Raw genomic sequence first — 19,202 nt, forward strand, 5'->3', positions numbered from 1 at the left:
GTGAGGATCTCTTACCTCTTGGGTTCTTTCCTTCAGTACAAACTGTGAAGGCGCGAGGCTGATGACTGAGGGCTCCATAAGTGATTGTATTTGCACATCAGAGAAGGCCACAGCTTTGATGAAAGCAGCTCTGGAGCCTGTGTTCCTCACACACAGACACACTTTGCTCACACAGCCAACAGCGATGTCGGTCAGTGTTGCTACGTAGCCATCTGCACGTTTCCTCTGGTCTTCTAGGATGATGTTGCTGGTGCCGCCATAACCCGACAGTGGAATCTAAGGATCAGAAACACAGGAATGAAATTAATCACAGACGCAGAAAGTGAAAAGAGCGTGACAAAAGAAGAGTAAAACTGTAATAAGAGAAACTATAATGTGTTTGATGATTTCAGAGAAAGAAGTACGGAATGGTTTTAACGGTCACATCCTCACAGTGAATTTGACCCCAGGCTGTGAAGGTCGAACTCCAGATTGTTTGATCTCCAGCTTGGCCAACATGCAGGCCACTCTGGTGGGAGCAAAAAGAAGGTGGACGGTCACATCCTCTCTGGGACGGATGGACAGCTCTCCATGTCGGGTTAGACGTTCTTCAGGACTGAATAAACTCTGGAGCTGGAGAAGAAATGGATGACCAAATTAAGCAAATTCAACAAATGTTAACTACACCCATCATTCATAACATTACGACCATCTGCCTAATATTGTGTTGGTCCCCCTCCTATAGACTCCAACAGACCCCTAAAGGTATGCTGTGGTATCTGCACCAAGATGTTAGGAACAGATTTGAGTCCTGTAAAGTAGACTCAAAGGATCTGAGGCTGGGTCTCCAAGAATCACAATTGTTTGTTCAGCAGATCTCTCAGATGCTTGACTGGATTAAGATCTGCGGAATTTGGAGGCCAAGTCAACTCGTTCTTGTGCTCCTCAATCCATTCCTGAATCATTTTTGCTTTGTGGCAGGATGCACTTCGTCCTGGTCGCGGAACACTGGACCAGCTCTTTATCCTCTCAAGGATACTTGAGGGTGCATGGGAGTTTGCCCAACCAGTCTACATGTGTTTTGTGGACTTGGAGAAGGCATTCGACCGTGTCCCTCGGGGTGTCCTGTGGGAGGTGTTGCGGGAGTATGGGGTGTCTGGCCCATTGCTACGGGCCATTCGATCCCTATACAACCGTTGCAAGAGTTTGGTTCGCATTGCCGGCAATAAGTCGGACTCGTTCCCGGTGGGTGATGGGCTCCGCCAGGGCTGCCCTTTGTCACCGGTTCTGTTCATAATTTTTATGGACAGGATTTCTAGGCGCAGCCAAGTGGCGGAGGGCTTTCGCTTCGGTGGCCTCAGAATCTCATCTCTGCTTTTTGCGGATGATGTGGTTCTGTTGGCTTCATCAGGTGAAGGCCTCCAGCTCGCACTGGAACGGTTCGCAGCCGAGTGTGAAGCAGCGGGAATGAGGATCAGCACCTCCAAATCTGAGGCCATGGTTCTCAGCTGGAAAAGGGTGGAGTGCCCACTCCGGGTCGGGGATGAGTTCCTGCCCCAAGTGGAGGAGTTCAAGTATCTCGGGGTCTTGTTCGCGAGTGATGGGAGAAGGGAGCCGGAGATCGACAGACGGATTGGTGCTGCGGCTGCAGTGATGCGGACGCTGCACCGGTCCGTCGTGGTGAAGAGCGAGCTGAGTGTAAAAGCGAAGCTCTCAATTTACCGGTCGATCTACGTCCCTACCCTCACCTATGGCCACGAGCTGTGGGTAGTGACCGAAAGAACGAGATCGCGGATACAAGCGGCAGAAATGAGCTTCCTCCGAAGGGTGGCTGGCCTCTCCCTTAGAGATAGGGTGAGAAGTTCGGCCATCCGGGAGGGGCTCAGAGTAGAGCCGCTGCTCCTCCACATCGAAAGGAGCCAGTTGAGGTGGTTCGGGCATCTGACAAGGATGCCTCCTGGGCGCCTCCTGGGTGAGGTGTTCCGGGCATGTCCCACCGGGAGGAGGCCCCGGGGCAGACCCAGGACACGCTGGAGAGATTATATCTCTCGGCTGGCCTGGGAACGCCTTGGTGTTCCCCGGATAAGCTGGAGGAGGTGGCTGGGGAGAGGGAGGTCTGGGCTTCTCTGCTTAGGCTGCTGCCCCGCGACCCGGCCTCGGATAAAGCAGATGAAGATGGATGGATGGCAGGATGCACTATCCTGTTGAAAGAGGTCACGGCCATCAGGGCATGAAAAGGTGCATGTGGTCTGCAACAATGTTTAGGGGGTAGGTGGTACGTGTCAAAGTAACACTCAAGGTTTTCAGCAGAACGTTGCCTAAAGCATCACGCCATCTCCACTAGCTTGCCTTTTTCCTAGTGCCAGGTGTTCCCCAGATAAGCGATGCACATACACCCGGCCATCCATGTGATGGTCAGGTGTATGAGAAAGAAAACGCGATTCATCGAGTAAACCACGTGCTTCCATTGCTCTGTCATCCAATTCTGATGCCCATTGTTGATGCTTTTGGTGGTGGACAGGGGTCTGTGGCTATGCAGCCCTATATAAAACAAACAGTGATGAACTCTGTATTCTGACAACTTTCAATGAGAACCAGCTTGAACTTGACCACATGGGCCAGCCTTTGCTCTCCATGTGCCTCAATGAGCCTCAGCTGCCCAGGACCCTGTCATTGGATCGCCACCATTCCTTCCTTGGACCACTTCGGATACATACTGACCATTGCAGACCCAACAAGACACCCCAACTCACTCAAATTGTTACACTTGCCCATTTTTCCAGTTTCTAATACATCAACTTTGAGGAGAAAATGTTTACTTCCTCCCTAATATAGCGCACCCACTAACAGGTGCCATGATGAAAAGATAATCAGTGTTCTACACTGCAGTTAGTGGTCAGAATGTTATTCCTGATCAGTGTAGATTCCACTGTGCCAGAACCCCTAATACACAAGAAAAGTAGTAAAAAAAGAAAAAAAGAAAAAAGAAGAAGACACAGTTCCAACCAGTACATCAGGAAAAGAAAAAAAACAAAAAAAACAACCAAACAAACAGTATGCGCTACTCACAACAACACACAACAAGAATAGAGATGATGTGCACCTGAAAACAATCTTGGTCTTGGCCTCGAATAAGCAAGCGCAGCTGCTGTGTGGCGTCAGTCGAGTTGTTCCTAAGGACCAGCTTCTGTTGGCTAAAAAACAAGCGCTCTTGGTTACGTGACAACAGTCAGTGTACACAGTGTTCTCCGTCTAACTGGACCTTTGACAGACTTTGAACACTGACAATCATTTTCCTACTTCGTGTACGAACAGCTGGGTCAAATCTGGATCTGGCTAAAACTTTAAAGAATACTTATTGAGGGGGATTTAGCCTTCTTACTGCCGTCTCTTCTATGCCGCCCTTCAGTGAGTATAAATAAATTGTGCATTATGTTGAAATGGCTTCTGAGGAATAACACTCCCGGTAGATGCCAACTGTCCCGTCTCATGAATAACATTATACAAGTCTTAATAGAATAAGATGGACCACTGGGCCTTGAGATTTTTATTGATTACTTTCCAATGAATAATTGATACCTATAACAAGTTTTCTTTTTCTGCAAGAGTGTAGCAGTGAAATTAATGAAAAACTGAAGAAAAAAAAAAAAAAATTGCTTACACAGCACGGCCCAGGGTGACTCCTCCCCAGGCTACAAACTGCTTATTAGAGAGGATTGGTGGGACGTTATTGGTCAGACCAGGGCCGCACACAGCTGCAGAGGGGAGTGCATGCTTTCCAGAGTCCTCAGGGGTTACTTCTCCTTTCAGTGTTACCTCATACTGAGGGCCGGACAGTAGCACCAAAATGGTGAGAAGGCTGGAATATAAAGTTAATTATAAGGATTGAGTTTACAATATATTACAACACTTTGGAGGGGTTTCAAAGTTACAATCCAGGACTGGTGTATGAGTATAGTTCATTAAAATGAAGACTCATTAAAACAAAGATATACTTAGAGTCCTAAAAGGCACAATTATATACATTTGCTGGTAATTTCAGTGTCAGACTGGATTAAATTATATTAATACTAAAGATACAGGGTTATAAGTCATTTTAATGCACGCCTCACATCACTCAGGACTGCTGTCACAGCCATTTTTTCATTTTAAGTCTAGAAACCGGGGTAAGCATACAGATGTTATACATAGCCAAATGTCAATTACAAGTTATCCATTTGTATTATCACAGTTATTAAAATCCTTTTCAGAATGAAATTGTGGGTTTGTGTTTAAATCTGGTTGCTACAAAAAGAACCTCTTACAATCATGAAAAAGTTATATACCTGTCTCTACATTTTCGGTTGCCCTGTGCTTTGAAAGACACAACAATGCCGTGTTCCTCTCCCACTCTCAGGGTCAGTTCATTAGGTGTGACAGAAAAACTGTCCTCGTTGTCACTGCACTGTAAACAGGGATGAAAGTAAAGGCAAAGGAAAAGTGATTCCAGTTGAATGGGCAACAAAGAGGAAGAAATGTACAGTGGAAGGGAAAAGAAAAAAAAAACAGGAGCACAAAGAAATAAAGAAGGTGAGAAAGAAAGGGAAACATTGAAGGTGGAAGTTGAGAAAGCGAAAAAAAAAAAAATAAAAAAAAATTGGCAAAATATCAATGGATCCCTGCTGTGTTTGCCACAATCTGAGCCCAAAATGTCACAGAGGCTTACCCAAACCCCAAATCCAATAAGAAAAGTAAAGGTCAGAATTACCTTGAGTTTCAGCTGCACATCAATGTTTCCTGCATTCTTTAATGGCAGCGTCTGTTGACTAGATTTACCCAGTGGAGCGGACAAGCTGACAGTCTAGACAAAGAAGCACAAGAAAGAAAAAAAAACAGTTCGCTACCAACTCAAAAGGCCAGTGTACGCCAACAGAGTGATAACTTATACATGCTAACAAAAAAGTTCGATTTATTATAATAAAATAAATGAATGTGTCCACTCTTAAATGAATGAGTCATTACTACATCATGACATTTTATGAAAACAGCCTTTTTTTCTCTTTATAAATGTGGTGTTTATATGCTGTTCAGCATAAATAAAAAGGAGGGTTGCTGGAGTCAGGCCATGTGCACTGTGTAAAAACAAACAAATAAAATCTGTCATACTGGTTCCATCTACTCCTGCGTTGTCTTCAACATTTAAAATGATTTAAATGTTGAAGACACTGAGTCTTGAAAAAGAGTTCTGTTAAATCTGCCAAAAATCAAATTCATTCAAATCTTTTCATTCTTCCACAATGACAAAATTATTTTACAAATTTCTGAATCAGAATACTTTATTACTCCCTAGGGAAATTACGTCCTCATCTCCTCTTCATTATGTAAAAAACCCAAAAGAAAAAACAAAAAAACAAAAAAAAACCCATACAAATAAAATACACATTTCATTAGCTGAAAAAAAGTGTCCTTGGCATGTACATGTAAAGCATGTATTCTTAAACCGGTTAAGTGCCACAGATTTTATTCAGCACATACACTCATCCAACAACAACAGATACCCCATTGTTGATATTACTTACTAAACGATCCTTGAAAATGTTTCCTTACTTCTGAAGATGCCACAAACATATTTAAAGACATAAGATCACACAAACACCGCCATCATTCAGTGGGGGAAAGAATTTTTCGATTCCCTGGTGAATTTATAAGTTTTCTCAGTTAAATCTACTTGAGTTTGTTCTGCTTTACCCTCAAAAACGGGGGAAAATATTATTTCTTAGTGCGTATTATAATTGATAGTTGCAAAAACCATATTAACAAGGGCTGTACATATTTCAATATCATATTCAGGAAGAAATGCTAAATGATGTTAAGCTAGTTCCTATTAGTTTAAGAACAGCCACACAGCAGCTTAGTTACCTGCAGATCTTTAGGAGCATGGACCCTTGCAGTTCCAGACCTGGCCCTGAGGGGAATGCTCCTGATCACACGACTGGGACCAGGGGAGTCCACTTCAATATCCACACGAGCACTGTACTCATCAGCTGGACCTAGCTCTGCTAAAAAGGACAATAACACACAGTTAACTTTAGTAGGAAACAACTTCTGTTTTATTATTTTTGTTTCACCTAAACTTCTACTGCTCACTAAGAATATCATGGGTTAAGTGATTTGTTAAATATATTCCAAAAAAAACAAACAAAAAAACTTTCAGTATAATTATTGTGTCCAGACTGGTTACCAGAACAAGCTGTGTATTTCTGAGGGGCCTTGAAATGAACCCAGACCATGAAGCTTTCTGGATTCTGGAAAAAAAAAATGAAGTTTTATTTATTATGATACATCATTAGGTGAACTTCAGGTGAAGACTGGGGAAGAATAAAAAGTCAGACAGGACCTCTCAAACTGAAATAATCATGTTGAAATGCTCTGCTTGAGTATCAAGTGTTTAAGCAAGCCTTTGACTAACTGTGACACAAACACGTGCAGCCGTGAAATACTTTAAATGGCGGACTCTGACAAGGATTATAATCATTTTGGCAACTCAAACCTCTCCATAGTTGGCATGCATCACATGATTCATCACAGAAGGAGAGGAAACGGGGGTCATGTGTCCGGCCGGCTGTGTGCCCTCAGATGTCATGGTAACAGGGTGCTTGGAAAAGGTGAAGCATCTCCATGCTGTGGCGTTCTGTTGGAATAAAGTTTAGAATGTAAACCACTCAGATACGTTTCATTATACCAAACTGTGTTTCTGCTGAACAAAGCAATGCAGGAACTGGTTGTTATTAATCATCTATGCTCCAGTGCAGACACTTTCTTTTTATAATATAGAAACATTCTCTGACTTTTGCTAGATCATTAGCTTTGATGTGATATTAACTTTAGATTGAGTCTTTTTGTGTTTTAACCCATCATTTGAACCTCGACCCTCTATTTCAGAGGTTCCCAAAGTGTGGGGCCCGCCCCCTAGGGGGGGCGCAGAGCCATTGCAGGGGGGCGCGGTATGAAAATTTAAAAAAAAAAAAAAAAAAGAGCGCTTGGACACTGTGGACAGGTTTTTGACGGGGCTCCCACACAAACGCAAAGCAGGAGATGAAGCATCGCCAAATATGTTTCCAAACAAACTTCCTTCCAAGCCAAAGACTGGAAAATATGGTGAAGCATATCTTCCCTTTGGCTTCACCTGCACAAGTGCCAAGGTAGGTCTCCCCTGCAAAATTAGTTTCCCTGCGTCAGGAGCACGCGCTGTGCTCTCCAAATCATGGACAAACAGGATCCCACATTCTTGATTTTTAGTTCACAAACACTTCTTGTATTAACTAACTACTCCTGACATTAAATGTCAGGAGTAGTTAGTTATTACAAGAAGTGTTTGTGAACTAAAAATCAAGAGCTAACATGATGTTAGCTCTTTATGCAGTAAAATTACAGTGGGATACAAATAATATCAGGCTGATCCTGCCGTAATTTGTTCCCCCTGTTCAAATCACGGACAAACAGTATCTCACAGTTGTTTATGTGTTTAAACCTATTTTGCACAGAGAGGCATTTTTTGAAAAATGTATTGATAGCAATGTTGAATATTATTACACAGGAAAAAAAAAAAACAACTACATGTAAAATAATTACACCGTGATGCCTCTGCCTTTCTAAATGGAGGGACAGTAACTGCGTGTGTATATGTAAGCGTGTAAAACCTGAAGATAGTCAGATTAACAGTATTTTGTCTCTATCTGCCATTCTGCAATTCATCTCATGTAAACAATAACGTGGCGCACAGCGTGACGTGAAAAAAGGCACATACCTTTGACGTTGCGTGACGAACTCTGTAATCCTCGTCCACACGTAAACGCAAAAAAGGAGTTTTAAATAATCTCCGTTTTCGGTGAATCGCAACGCCGTTTACGTGTTGACGAAAAGCCCAAACGCATAGAAACAGCTGAGTTTTCAAAAATACCCGTGTAGTTGTGGACGTAGCGTAAAAGAGTTAGTAGTATATTTTATTACTACCTGTAATTTATTGCCGTTTACTTGTATTTGCTTAATTGTTTACTAAATGTTTGAGGTGTGAAATAAACCGCAATGGAGTTTGTAAACAAAATATGGGTGTGTGTGTTTGGAGGATGTGTTTGTGCGGGGGGGGGTGCGAACATTTTTCTTGTAAAAAACGGGGGCCTGGCAAAAAAAGTTTGGGAACCACTGCTCTATTTGATTCTTTACATAAATACATCATCTTGAAACTGGACAGCTACCAAGCATGGTCATTGCAAAACTACTATGGATCAGCACATGTGTTTTTGAGTGATTTAAAAAGATACATAATCATTTTTATAGTTTCATTATAGTACAGTGACTTACTGCACTGATGACCAGTCGGATGGGTACTGTGGCATGTGTCCTGTTGAGCAATTTCAGAGGAAGAGATTTAGCACCGCCTCCAGGCAGGTCTCCAAAATCCAAACAGCCAGATTTGCCCACTTCAACCTGAGAACCAAAATGAATTTGAGTCTAGTTAAATACTGTGAAATGCATTTCATAGCAAGTCACTAAAGAAGAGAAAAAAGAAAGTGTCTAAGAATATTAGCTCAGCTAATACTTTTAGCTTTTTTCTTCCCCCTGATTTTCATTTTCATGAATTTTCTTTTAACAAAACACTGGGGAACCTCACCTCCAGAGCCGGGTTCTCCGCTATGGCAACAAGCACCACCCTTCTAGCAAATATGTTAGCCCTGGCAGCCACCTCTGTCTCAGCAGATGCTGGCCAGGAGCTAACACTGAGGACACACTGGTAGACACCAGCATGGGGAGGTATGAACAACACCTTCTGCTCCTCTGTACTCTTTGGGCCAATGATTGTCTTGTTCTTCACCATTAGCCACTGGTAAGGCAAGCTGTCCACCTGTACGGAAAGAATGAAGCACATGTAAAAAATAAAATACTGAGTCATGGCAACTCAAGAGATTTAAAAAAAAAAGAAAAAAAAAAAGGGTGTACTTTAAATATACATGCTGTGACACAGGGGATTCACCTTTTCTCCATCAATGGCCAGACTATTAACGGTAATTGAAACTTGTTGCCATCTCTCAGACGGGTTGAAAAGGCTGAGGGAGGTCTGTGAGGCTATGCCCACACAGCAGGCATGAGGGAACCGTAGCTCCTCTGGCACCACCACTTGGCCTGAGGATGACAGTGGAACAGTAATACATGACAGAGAAACACAAGTCCTCACTGCAGGAAAGATAAGGCATATACTTATTACAAGTATAGAGAATGAACTCGGTGATTTATGACTCTTGCCAACAGGCATGACGAATGTCGGTATGAAGCGCATTAATAGCCTTATCTAAAAAAATAAAAATAAACAAATTAATTAATTAATTAAAAAAATTGAGTTATGCAAGTCTTTATAACTTCTAGAGTGTGTACTGATATTTCTTCTACTATTACTGATCACTGATAATGATGATAAAAACACTGCTACCTCTCAGTTCTTCAAGACCGCTTGTCACCAGAGGATCTACAGTATACTGACTGAAGGGTTTCCCCATCATTCCAATGTCCTGCTGGCTCTGATGTGGTCTGGGAAGGAGATGGGATCCAGCAGCACCAGAAATCCCCAGAGGACCAGATGTTGTGTGGATGTGTCTAACCGGTAGATCACTGTTTGGTATGCCTGCCAAAAAGGAGGAAGGATTATTTTAAGCTTATATTGTCTGGGTTTAACCGTCATGATGTACCAACACCTCAGCATGTTTACTTAGGAAAGTGAATGATGGCAGACCTGCTGAGGCCACAGTATAGAGACCGCTTCCTGTTGTTCCCACATAAGCAGCTGGATGTAGCGGAGCTTCAGGTCCCAGATACTGCTGAGCCAGCTGAGAGTTGAAGAGAGCACGTCCAGTGAGGAGGGACTGCACATCTCCTTGGTGGGGAAGGTCAATCATGCCAGGACACTGAGGCTTAAAGCTGGGGATGGGCACATAGTGAAGTCCGTCCGATGAAAATGTTGGAGGCATACCGAGGCCTCCGGTGTACACAGACGATGAAACTGAGCTAGCAGTACCCCACTGCTGGGAGCTCTGAGGAGCTGTGGAGCTGCTAGTCTGCTGAATGTTCAGATTGCTACAATATCCCGAGTCCACTTTAGTGAGCTGCCTTACATTAGACTCAGAGAGGTGCTTGTGATTCCTGCAGCTGGTGGAAATGTCACCGCTTCTGTTCCCAGGACAGTGGTAGTTACATTCACTCTGGCTGCGGGTGCAGCTCAAAGCAGAACCACTACGCGAGGGCTCTGGGCTTTTATGTGGCCGGGGTGGGAGTGGGTCTAAACTTCTGGAATGCTGTGTCTGCACCTGATCGAGGCTTTTGGGAAGCCCTGGAATCTCCATGCAAGACTGTGCATCTGGATCCACAGGTGGGGTAGGACTGAATCTGATGATGGTGGTGCTCAGTGCCATGCTAGAATTATTCTGTTCAGTGCAAACAGCCCAGCACGGAAAAAAACAAAAACAAAAAAAACCCCACAAAAATTAAGACAAATACAGTACGACACTCTTTTCACCAAGAGCACAACCAGGAAAAAAAATCTAAATTAATCATTTCATGTATTTAAGCTGGATCAAATTTTCAATGCTGTTATAACCCAAGTCAGGCACAATTGACTTTTTCATGGTGTACCTTTGGTTTCTCAGGTGTAGGTACGACAGTGCCATCATTCAGTGAGATGTAGGTGAGCCTGCTGAGACTAGGGCTGGAGCAGTTACTCTGAGGAGAAAGGTCGTGACCTGGATGTCTGTTTGCCAGACGTCCGGAAGATGAAGGTGGTGACAACATACTGGGAAGGCAAGACAACATGGATAAAGTAACAAATGAATAATGGCTAGTAATAAAGACATATATTAAGTGTCCGTAGTGATGAGTTTTGACTAAGTAATAAAAAGATGAATGACATACAAGAGAACAGGGTAGACATTTGAAGACTTGAGCTAAATGTAAAATGAGGTCATGCTAACAGCACTGCCAACCAAAAACTAACATTAAAAACATTTATTTTATAGAAACAATATGTGACACAATACCCATCTGCACTGGGAACAGAGGTCTGACTTGGAGAGGAGTGGGTAAGAGGAGAAGTGGATGGTCTGAAGTTACACTGAGTCTCCTCTATACATGGCTCAGAAAAACCTTTTGTTCAGAAGGAGAAAAAACAAAAAAACAACAACAACAACAACAAAAAAAAAAACCTTGTAAATATTCCAACTGCAGCAATCCTTACCAAAAATCAACATTATGGTGGATACCAATGCTTTTAATGTACCATGCACATTATTTATGTTTGTTTTTGTGGATTTCACGCACCAGATGAAGGGTCTACAGAAGACTGAACATTTCTGCCAACATGCTTCTCCAGTGGGGCCGGAGCAGCAGAGATATTCCTGGGCGGTGGTCTCTCACAATTTCTGGATGTGTCCGCATGCTTCTGCGTCACGGGAGAGGAACCTTTACGGCAAGGGAGGACTGACTGCCCTTTCATCCAGCCAGGGGAGGTTCTGGGCAAGCCAGGTGAAGCAGCAGAGCTTTTATTCGTTTGGTGTGGGGATTTAAAAGGGCTACCGTTGGATGCTTCTATGTTCACTTCTGCTGGTTTGACTCCACCTAATGAAGTACAGGTAGTGGCTGAGGAAGCAGCATGAGATAACACTGTGTCTGCAGGAGGCTTGTGTGTGGAAGAGCCCACAGATCTCCTGGCAGAGCTCAGTGACTGTTGAGGGATAGAGCTACCGGGCGCTATCGTTGACTCTCCCCTGCTGTCTTTCTCCATCACGCTTGTCTTACCGTCCACGTGCTGAGCTGCGTTCCCCCATTTTTCAGGATGTCCTGCCTGAGGCTTCCTCTGAGAGCTGCTGAGATTGTTAGTCCAGCTGCTCAAGTCAAGGGTGGTATGAGCCCCCAAGGAATCACTGTTGCCAGACACATCAACCTTTTTCAAGTATTTCTCCATATCAAAGCCAGTCATCTCTCCTACACAGGTGCTTCTCTGCAGTGTGTCTACAATGCCACTGTGATCTGGCTCAGGGAGGATCTAGATAGAGACCAAAACAGTGTTTCAATTTTTTAATTTTCATTTTTTAAGTTAAACACTGAAAGAACATGTTTAGAACTTTAACCATTCCTTAATCTGATATACAAGTCATAGATATAACTAACACCCTTAAACATATTGTTAAATAAACAATCAACGCTTACATGCAGAGCTGAGGTAGGTTCCTCAGTGCTGCTGACAGCAGGGCCAACTTTTGCAGACTCTGCACGATTCCTCGCCCTACTCTTCTTGGACAGCTCCATGATCATGGCAGCCAGCTGTGACGGGTCGTTACTGATGGATGCATCTGCAATGGCTGAAGCAATTGTACTGATACTAAGCATCAGCGGACTGCTGTTATTGTCAGGGATCGCATAGCTCTGATTAGCCAAGCTTGAATCAGAACTGGGGCCATCACTGCTGTCTGGATGTGCAGCTCTAACACCATTTTCCTAAAGAGGAAAGTGATTTATGTCATAAAACTGTGCATGTAATCTTTAAAATATTCAAAATATCATTAAAAAAAAAAAAGAAAGAAAGAAAAGGGATCTACATACCTCCTTTTTACAAGAGTCTAGATCAGTGGTCCCTTTTGGTGACATCCTTTCAACTGGAGCTTCAAGAGTTTTATCTAGTTCCTCTGCAAGAAGATGAGTGTAAGCAGAGAAGCACAATGTGGATCACTGCAAAATGAACAAGACACAGAAAAGATTCTGTTCTGTTCTATAAGCCTTTAAAATAATGCTCCAGCAACAGCGATGCTACAAACACACCTGGGTTGAGAGTTTTGTCTGCTTCACTGAGATCCGTGGTGTCACTGGAAGGAGAGCCATCTCTATTTGAGAACTCTGAAGGGTGAATCAAGGGAAATGGTTCCCTTTTTTCTGGAGAGGTAATGATGTAGCCAAAGGATGGCTAGAGGAACAAAAAGTATCTTTTTAATAATTTCACACTTTTTGCATTCCTTCTCCTCCTCTCAGAATTTGTGTAATCTTCAAGCAAACAAAAACTCTTTGGCAGCTGCTTCTGTCCATGCCCACCTTTATGTAGTCTTAGTAGTCTCCCAACTTTGTTGAGTTGGGGAAAAGAACAATTTTAATTTCTGCAAAGTAGCTTTTACTGACCCTTTTAACTAAATCACTGGAGCTTCCCAAACAGCCCAGAGCTTCAGAACGCTGTCCAAAAAACTGCCCCAAAGAAAGTCGCAGGTAGCTTTCATCTCCTTGCATAAATTCTGATGAGACCTGGGAGGCCCTCATTAGGATGTGGCTGTTGAAGGGCAATTTCCAGGACGAGTCGCTGTTAAAGGTGCCGTTGCTGCTGGCTGGTTCGATCTGTTCCTCCTGAATGATACATTACACCACCAGAGATCATTCTTTACACCAAAACAGTGCAGCAGAAACTTCAAGTTACCTGCCAATACCTTCATTTATTGTATGGCAGTAGAAAACTGCTCTAAATAGTATGCCAGCAAAAAATCTGGCGAGGCAGTCATATGTACCTGCATGAACTGGTGCTCCTTTTCAAATTGTTCTTGATCCTTCACTATCTTGTCCATAGCGTCACCTGCAAGAGAAGGAAACATCATCCAAAAACTCAGTGTATATTACATACAAATGAAACAGTGTAGTATATAAATCTAATATTATAATAAGGTTGTGGACCATACTTGCAGGAACAAAGTCCTCTGTCTCAAACTGGGCAGCACTCTCTGAGGTCTTTCCAGCAACCTCTTTTTCAAAGGACGAGTAATATGCCAGGTCTGTCACCCACTGCCCCTCTTCATTCTGATACACTACATTATGAGTGGCATTGGCTCCTGAGGGGAGCAGCAGTGTTCTTAACATGTTACATCAGTCTCAGATTTTTACATCAGAATTAAGACTCCGTATTTATTCAAGAATAACAACCACCTACCTCGTTGAAATTCCTGCTCTAGGTTGTCTGGGCAATGGTTCCAGCCATCATCTGAATCATCCTGCTCCTGGTGGAAACTTTGAGAGAAGTACTTAGCTTCCAGGGATGTGGAGAGGGGATTGTTGTCATCCTCGCTGGTACTGTCTGAAACCTCAGCAGTAGTAACATCACCGCAGGGTCCTCCTCTTAAGCCCAAGGAGGGCCTGGCACCATCAGGCTCATCTATTCCATCATCATCATCGTCATTCTTGTCATCACAATCTGGAACCAGCACCTGAGGCATAAGTATTGTAAAAATATATAAAATCAATCAAAATTTGTATGGTCATTTGCAAGTTAATTTTTAATTTTATTTACAAAATGTAAATAAATAAATGCTCAAAAATAGGACTAGCACAGTTGGCTTTAAACGGGCACTTAGGTCTACAAGAGATTTTTACCCCTAACCTCCATTTACCTGGGAGAGGTGGAAGCGCCCTTGGGTTCCTTGAAGGTGAGACACAGTAAGGTTCGTTGAATCTTGAGGTCTTCTCAGTGCAGCTCCGCTCCTCAGGTAGACCGAGTCCAACAGTCTGTCAACTGCAGGCCCAGAGTCTGTGCTCTCCATGGCATCCTGACATTCATAATTAGAAAAAACATGAGCAAATATAGCCTTTAAAGCTCATTACAACTACAGGTACCTCCAACGTTCTGATTGATTACCAAATCATTCAATTTAGTTTGAAGCACTATTTGTTATGTGTACGGAAAAGCCAATATTTAAATGTCATAAGTGAAGTAAAAATACAGGATTCATAACTAAGAGAATAAAAACAGCAATTTAATGTTCTTGAGAATCAGATGACACATAACTTTGCTTTTTGAATACCTGAGCATCCTGAGCATGAGCTCAAACCAAACACTGAATGAAAGCTCTGTTGAATATTTTGTTTCAGTTGTTGGGGTTACCCATCTTTCAATTATTAAATCACCTAAAATTCACTGTTAGGTTTCCTTATGTTTTACTTTTTTTGTTTTTTGCTAAAATAGAAGCCAAATACAAAATGGTCCCATTCAACTTTTGATTCTGCAATCCTAATAATAATAATATTGCAATATTAATACTGCTACTCTGACTACCAAACAAGCACATTTTAATAAATAACATCCTTGCTTTGTCAGTACTTGACATATAGTGTCAAGTACTCAAGGAGAAAGCACCAACAATTCAGTTCAACAATATAAGATAAATGTGCAAAACACTATTACAGTGTTAACAGCATAGTATGTACAATATATAATAAATATAGCCATGCGTGACTGAAATGACCACGAGCTGGTCAACTGCAGTTACATACAGCACCTGTACTTACCAGTGCCTCCTGTCTGTCCAGGGCCTTGCTCCAGCTGACATGAGAAAGCCTCTGAGATGCCCCAGACATCCCCAGAGAGGAGCTGGTCTCTCCTGTTCCAACAGGACCCACACGGTCTCCCATCTGAAAATAAAAAAAAAATAAATACAATTTTTAATTAAAATTAAAGCAAAAAGACAAAAAACAAACACACCGTCAAGGCTAAGTCATATTCTCCATCTATCAGGGGTCCAAACGGTGAAAGACTTGATCGTGAACTTCATGAACAAATGAATGTGTTTTTTTGCTCATAGCTATTGCAAAGGCTTTTATGGACTATCAAAAAGGTAAGACTTACATTTGGCATTGATAAATAGATTTCACAACTTCTACAGCAAAAAGAAAAATATTGGCGTTTACCACTACTACCCCAAAGCTTCCTAGTAGATGCACCTATGGTATCAATTTGAAAATCCTAGGTGCCTTTCAGAAAACTTGACCTCTAACCTTGAGGTCAAGGTCAGTGGGATTCAAACTTTCTAGTAGACACACCTATGGCATCAATTTGAAAGTCCTACATAGCCTCGTTCTCGAGTCATCTTATTCACAAGAGTTTCAGAAAACTTGACCTCTGATCTTGAGGTCACCCTCAAGATCAGAGGTCAATAACCCATCAACCTTTTATAGCTGAGGAGTAATAACTATCAAGCTTAATTCAATTAACCTGTCGTTTTCAGAAAGCCGGGTTCATAAAGATCTGCATAAGGGAATTATTCTTAACACTATATGGATTTGAAATCAAGCAATCAAGATATGTTTTAAGTGTTAACTTTCACTTTTACTTCAAGGACAACTAAAAAAGAAAAAAAAAAATGGCATCAAACATTTAGGAATGACAGAAATTGTTAAGGGCTTAAACATTTCATGTCTTAAAACCACAGTCACGTTAACCATGACATAGAAATAATTATTTGCCACCAACTACCGAGTACAGAGCCCCATTCGTACCTTTGTATGTCTGGGAAGGCTGATTCTTCCATGTACTGGAAGACTGTTCAGATTATGGTCCTCATCTTCACCAACAGCACTGCTACCCACAATCCCCAACCCACGCAGGGCATCGTAGGTGGTCTGGACATTAGTTGCTGGTGGAAGAGGGATGGTCGACACTCCTCCATCGTTTCCACTTTCTTCACTGCCACTGCTCCCATCCCCACCTCCTCCATCTCCTGATGTTACACAGCACCAAACAAAAAACTGGGTTATACAAGAGGCTTGGGAAATTTGTTTCTCATTTTCACATAATCTACTGCTGGTTTAACAATATGATAGGATTGTGGAATGACAGTTTTGTCACTACTACTACTACTACTACTACTACAGACACACACAGCAAACATTGAAGATGGGTGTTATACCTGTGACAGGAGGGTTGATGACTTGCCCTTCAGCAGATCGCCTGTGTCCAATCCCAGACGAGGATGCACCACCCCGACCACTGGAAGCCTCATCCTCAGAACTGCCTCCTTCTAGACCTGGCCTGAACGTGGGACGGTTGCTTTGTCCAACCTGTCGATTCACACAGAGAAAAACACAAGCAGTAAGTAAAACAATATTGAGAATGCTGTTCACTTTGATTGAAAATAAAACAGTGGATCTACTGGTGACCAATATAGACATGAAAATGTAAAAATATCTGATAATATTTCTTTTTGTATTTCTGACCAGCTGTCTGGATGTGCTTGGCAGCAGCCGAGTCCTGGCAGCATCACTGCTCCTTCTTGCAGATTCCAGCTCATCCTCCGTGTCCTCATCACTGGCTGGACAGGAGTCCATACCTGTGGCAGCCAGGCGCACATCGGGCATCTGGAAATCCTCCTGATTTTTTTTTATTTTATTTTTTTCCAAATTGAGAGAAAGTAAACATGTGGCTTTCAATATCCAGCCCAAATAGGATTAAGTACAAGCAAACCAAAAGTCAAGTAAACAAGGTTCTTGCTAAACCCTTATTTTTAAGGTCAGCTGTCTAAACTGACCTGTAGTTTCAAACACAAGTTATCATTCTCTGCCTAAGCCAGGGGTCGGCAACCCGTGGCTCCGGAGCCGCATGCGGTTCTTTAGTTCTTATTTTGCGGCTCTGGGTGGTTTGGGAAAATAAATTAGAAGTATTTCGCTGAAGTGCCTTTTATTTGTGTTTAGTTCTTTTTTTTAACTTGTAGTTCTAAATTGGAAGATTGTGATTTTGAAATATAAAAATAAAATTATATCTTGTTATTTTTTTCATCGCTCAAAATAAGCGTTACACTCGGGGAAGCCGGTGTACCCGCAGAAACGCCGTGCATTTATCGAGACTTTCAACCCCAGATAGGCCAATTATGGATCTTCGGATCCACATTACGTCGGCAGCTCTTCTCAACCGTGAACTATGTTAAAAACAAACACCGCTCCTGCCTCACAGATGACAGCTTACAGTCCTGCGTAAAGATGAATGCCCCGATTTGCAGACGCTGTGCGCAGAGGTTCGGGACCAGAAGTCTTATTGTAAACATATCACGGCAGACCTGACGATGTTTTACATGAACATGCTTTTCAGCATCTCTTTATTGACTACTTTTCACACACGGTTGCTGTACGCATAAAGCCGGCTGTAGCTTTTCAGCTCACAGCCCGACACACACCAACAACAGCAGAGAGAGCACAGACTTTAAGGTGGCGAGGCGTGATTGCGGGTGCCGCTCAGGTGCATCCGACTCCCATGCAGCGGCACTGCAGACCACGCCCCGCCACACACATTAACAAGGTAAAATAGATATTTAGGCAGAATTTTGCATCTATTTTTTTTTTTTTTTAGCGGCATAGAGCTTTTTTTCCCAATTACTTTTTAAAAGTCAGGTCAAGGCTCCAAAAGCCCAAAGGCGATATAAGGGTGGCGGCTCACAGCAGTTTTTGTTTGCTACATGGATCATTTTAGTTCAGCTGGGTGTCTTTCCTTTTGTTATATTTCTTTAAGATTTTAAAATGTGTTAATTACATAAATAAAATGTAATTTTCTCTGTAGCACTTCATGGATTTCATAAGCAAGACACCTTAGTTGCTCTGTGGATTCTTTTAAAAAGCAGTTAAAAATTTTTCTGTTCAAACAAGCCTTTTGTTGATCTACGTATTTTATATTCTTTACATTATTTACATTTGATCTTTTACATTGTGTATAATGTCTATTGATTGTATTGTTTATTTTAATATTTATGTACAGCGCTTTGTGACTGCCTGTCTGTGAAAAGCGCTTAATAAATAAACTTTACTTACTTTAGTTGTTCACACAAAGCACAAAGGTAAAAAACAATATATACAGTGTTATCTTCATTTTAGATTTCAAAAAGTATTTGCAGCTCCCAGTGTTTTCTTTTGCGTGGAAACCGGGTCCAAGTGGCTCTTTGGGTGTTAAAGGTTGCAGACCCCTGGCCTAAGCTGACATCAGCACACAGTCACAAAGCAATGTATCAACATGCTCACCTGATCAGACTGATCAAGGAATTGATCTCTGTACTGTTCAGGCTCTGTAGAACTTGGGTTGGACAGGACATCAGCAGCACCTGGCACTCCCTATGAAAGATGTACTGTGTTAGTGAGAACTCTGAAACAAATATTTTAGCTTACATCTTTTTAAAAGTGGTACTGGTAAAATGTATAAGTCAGTAAAGTCAGCAAAGTAGAGCAGAAAGAGCCTTACTGTTGCAGGAATCTCCTGGCCCTCCACTCTGCCTCTCTGCATAGCAGGAGGGACCAGCTTATTGAAGTACAGCTCCAGCTCATCATCAGGCATGTTGTTTACGTCAATGTCATCATCTGGTGACCAAACACCAAGTATGTGTGTGACTGAATCACAAATATCACACCTGCTCGGTGTTAAA

At 42.3% G+C, this 19,202-nt stretch overlaps 1 protein-coding gene across 3 annotated transcripts in view; it reads right to left on the reverse strand.

Moving 5' to 3' along the window:
- Positions 1-19,202, reverse strand: part of cep192 (centrosomal protein 192) — a 33,744-nt gene that overhangs the window by 11,431 nt on the left and 3,111 nt on the right. For 2 of the 3 annotated variants that reach the window (XM_005456780.3, XM_019364467.2), the window contains 31 exons: positions 19,022-19,137; positions 18,805-18,894; positions 17,017-17,169; positions 16,710-16,860; positions 16,300-16,520; positions 15,313-15,435; positions 14,418-14,573; positions 13,961-14,234; positions 13,713-13,862; positions 13,545-13,609; positions 13,168-13,386; positions 12,817-12,958; positions 12,601-12,683; positions 12,208-12,495; positions 11,320-12,043; positions 11,040-11,145; positions 10,639-10,795; positions 9,743-10,430; positions 9,443-9,634; positions 8,990-9,138; positions 8,630-8,860; positions 8,320-8,445; positions 6,509-6,649; positions 6,200-6,263; positions 5,878-6,017; positions 4,727-4,819; positions 4,305-4,423; positions 3,641-3,838; positions 3,083-3,173; positions 433-612; positions 16-276 (listed from right to left, as the gene is read on the reverse strand). In XM_005456780.3, the coding sequence (XP_005456837.1) occupies positions 16-276; positions 433-612; positions 3,083-3,173; positions 3,641-3,838; positions 4,305-4,423; positions 4,727-4,819; positions 5,878-6,017; positions 6,200-6,263; positions 6,509-6,649; positions 8,320-8,445; positions 8,630-8,860; positions 8,990-9,138; positions 9,443-9,634; positions 9,743-10,430; positions 10,639-10,795; positions 11,040-11,145; positions 11,320-12,043; positions 12,208-12,495; positions 12,601-12,683; positions 12,817-12,958; positions 13,168-13,386; positions 13,545-13,609; positions 13,713-13,862; positions 13,961-14,234; positions 14,418-14,573; positions 15,313-15,435; positions 16,300-16,520; positions 16,710-16,860; positions 17,017-17,169; positions 18,805-18,894; positions 19,022-19,137 (5,891 nt within the window). The remainder of the gene's footprint in view (positions 1-15; positions 277-432; positions 613-3,082; positions 3,174-3,640; positions 3,839-4,304; positions 4,424-4,726; positions 4,820-5,877; positions 6,018-6,199; positions 6,264-6,508; positions 6,650-8,319; positions 8,446-8,629; positions 8,861-8,989; positions 9,139-9,442; positions 9,635-9,742; positions 10,431-10,638; positions 10,796-11,039; positions 11,146-11,319; positions 12,044-12,207; positions 12,496-12,600; positions 12,684-12,816; positions 12,959-13,167; positions 13,387-13,544; positions 13,610-13,712; positions 13,863-13,960; positions 14,235-14,417; positions 14,574-15,312; positions 15,436-16,299; positions 16,521-16,709; positions 16,861-17,016; positions 17,170-18,804; positions 18,895-19,021; positions 19,138-19,202) is intronic. The other variant, XM_005456781.4, reaches the window with a different exon arrangement.

This window comes from Oreochromis niloticus, linkage group LG11 (assembly GCF_001858045.2).
Source record: "Oreochromis niloticus isolate F11D_XX linkage group LG11, O_niloticus_UMD_NMBU, whole genome shotgun sequence".
NCBI classification, from domain to species: domain Eukaryota; kingdom Metazoa; phylum Chordata; class Actinopteri; order Cichliformes; family Cichlidae; genus Oreochromis; species Oreochromis niloticus.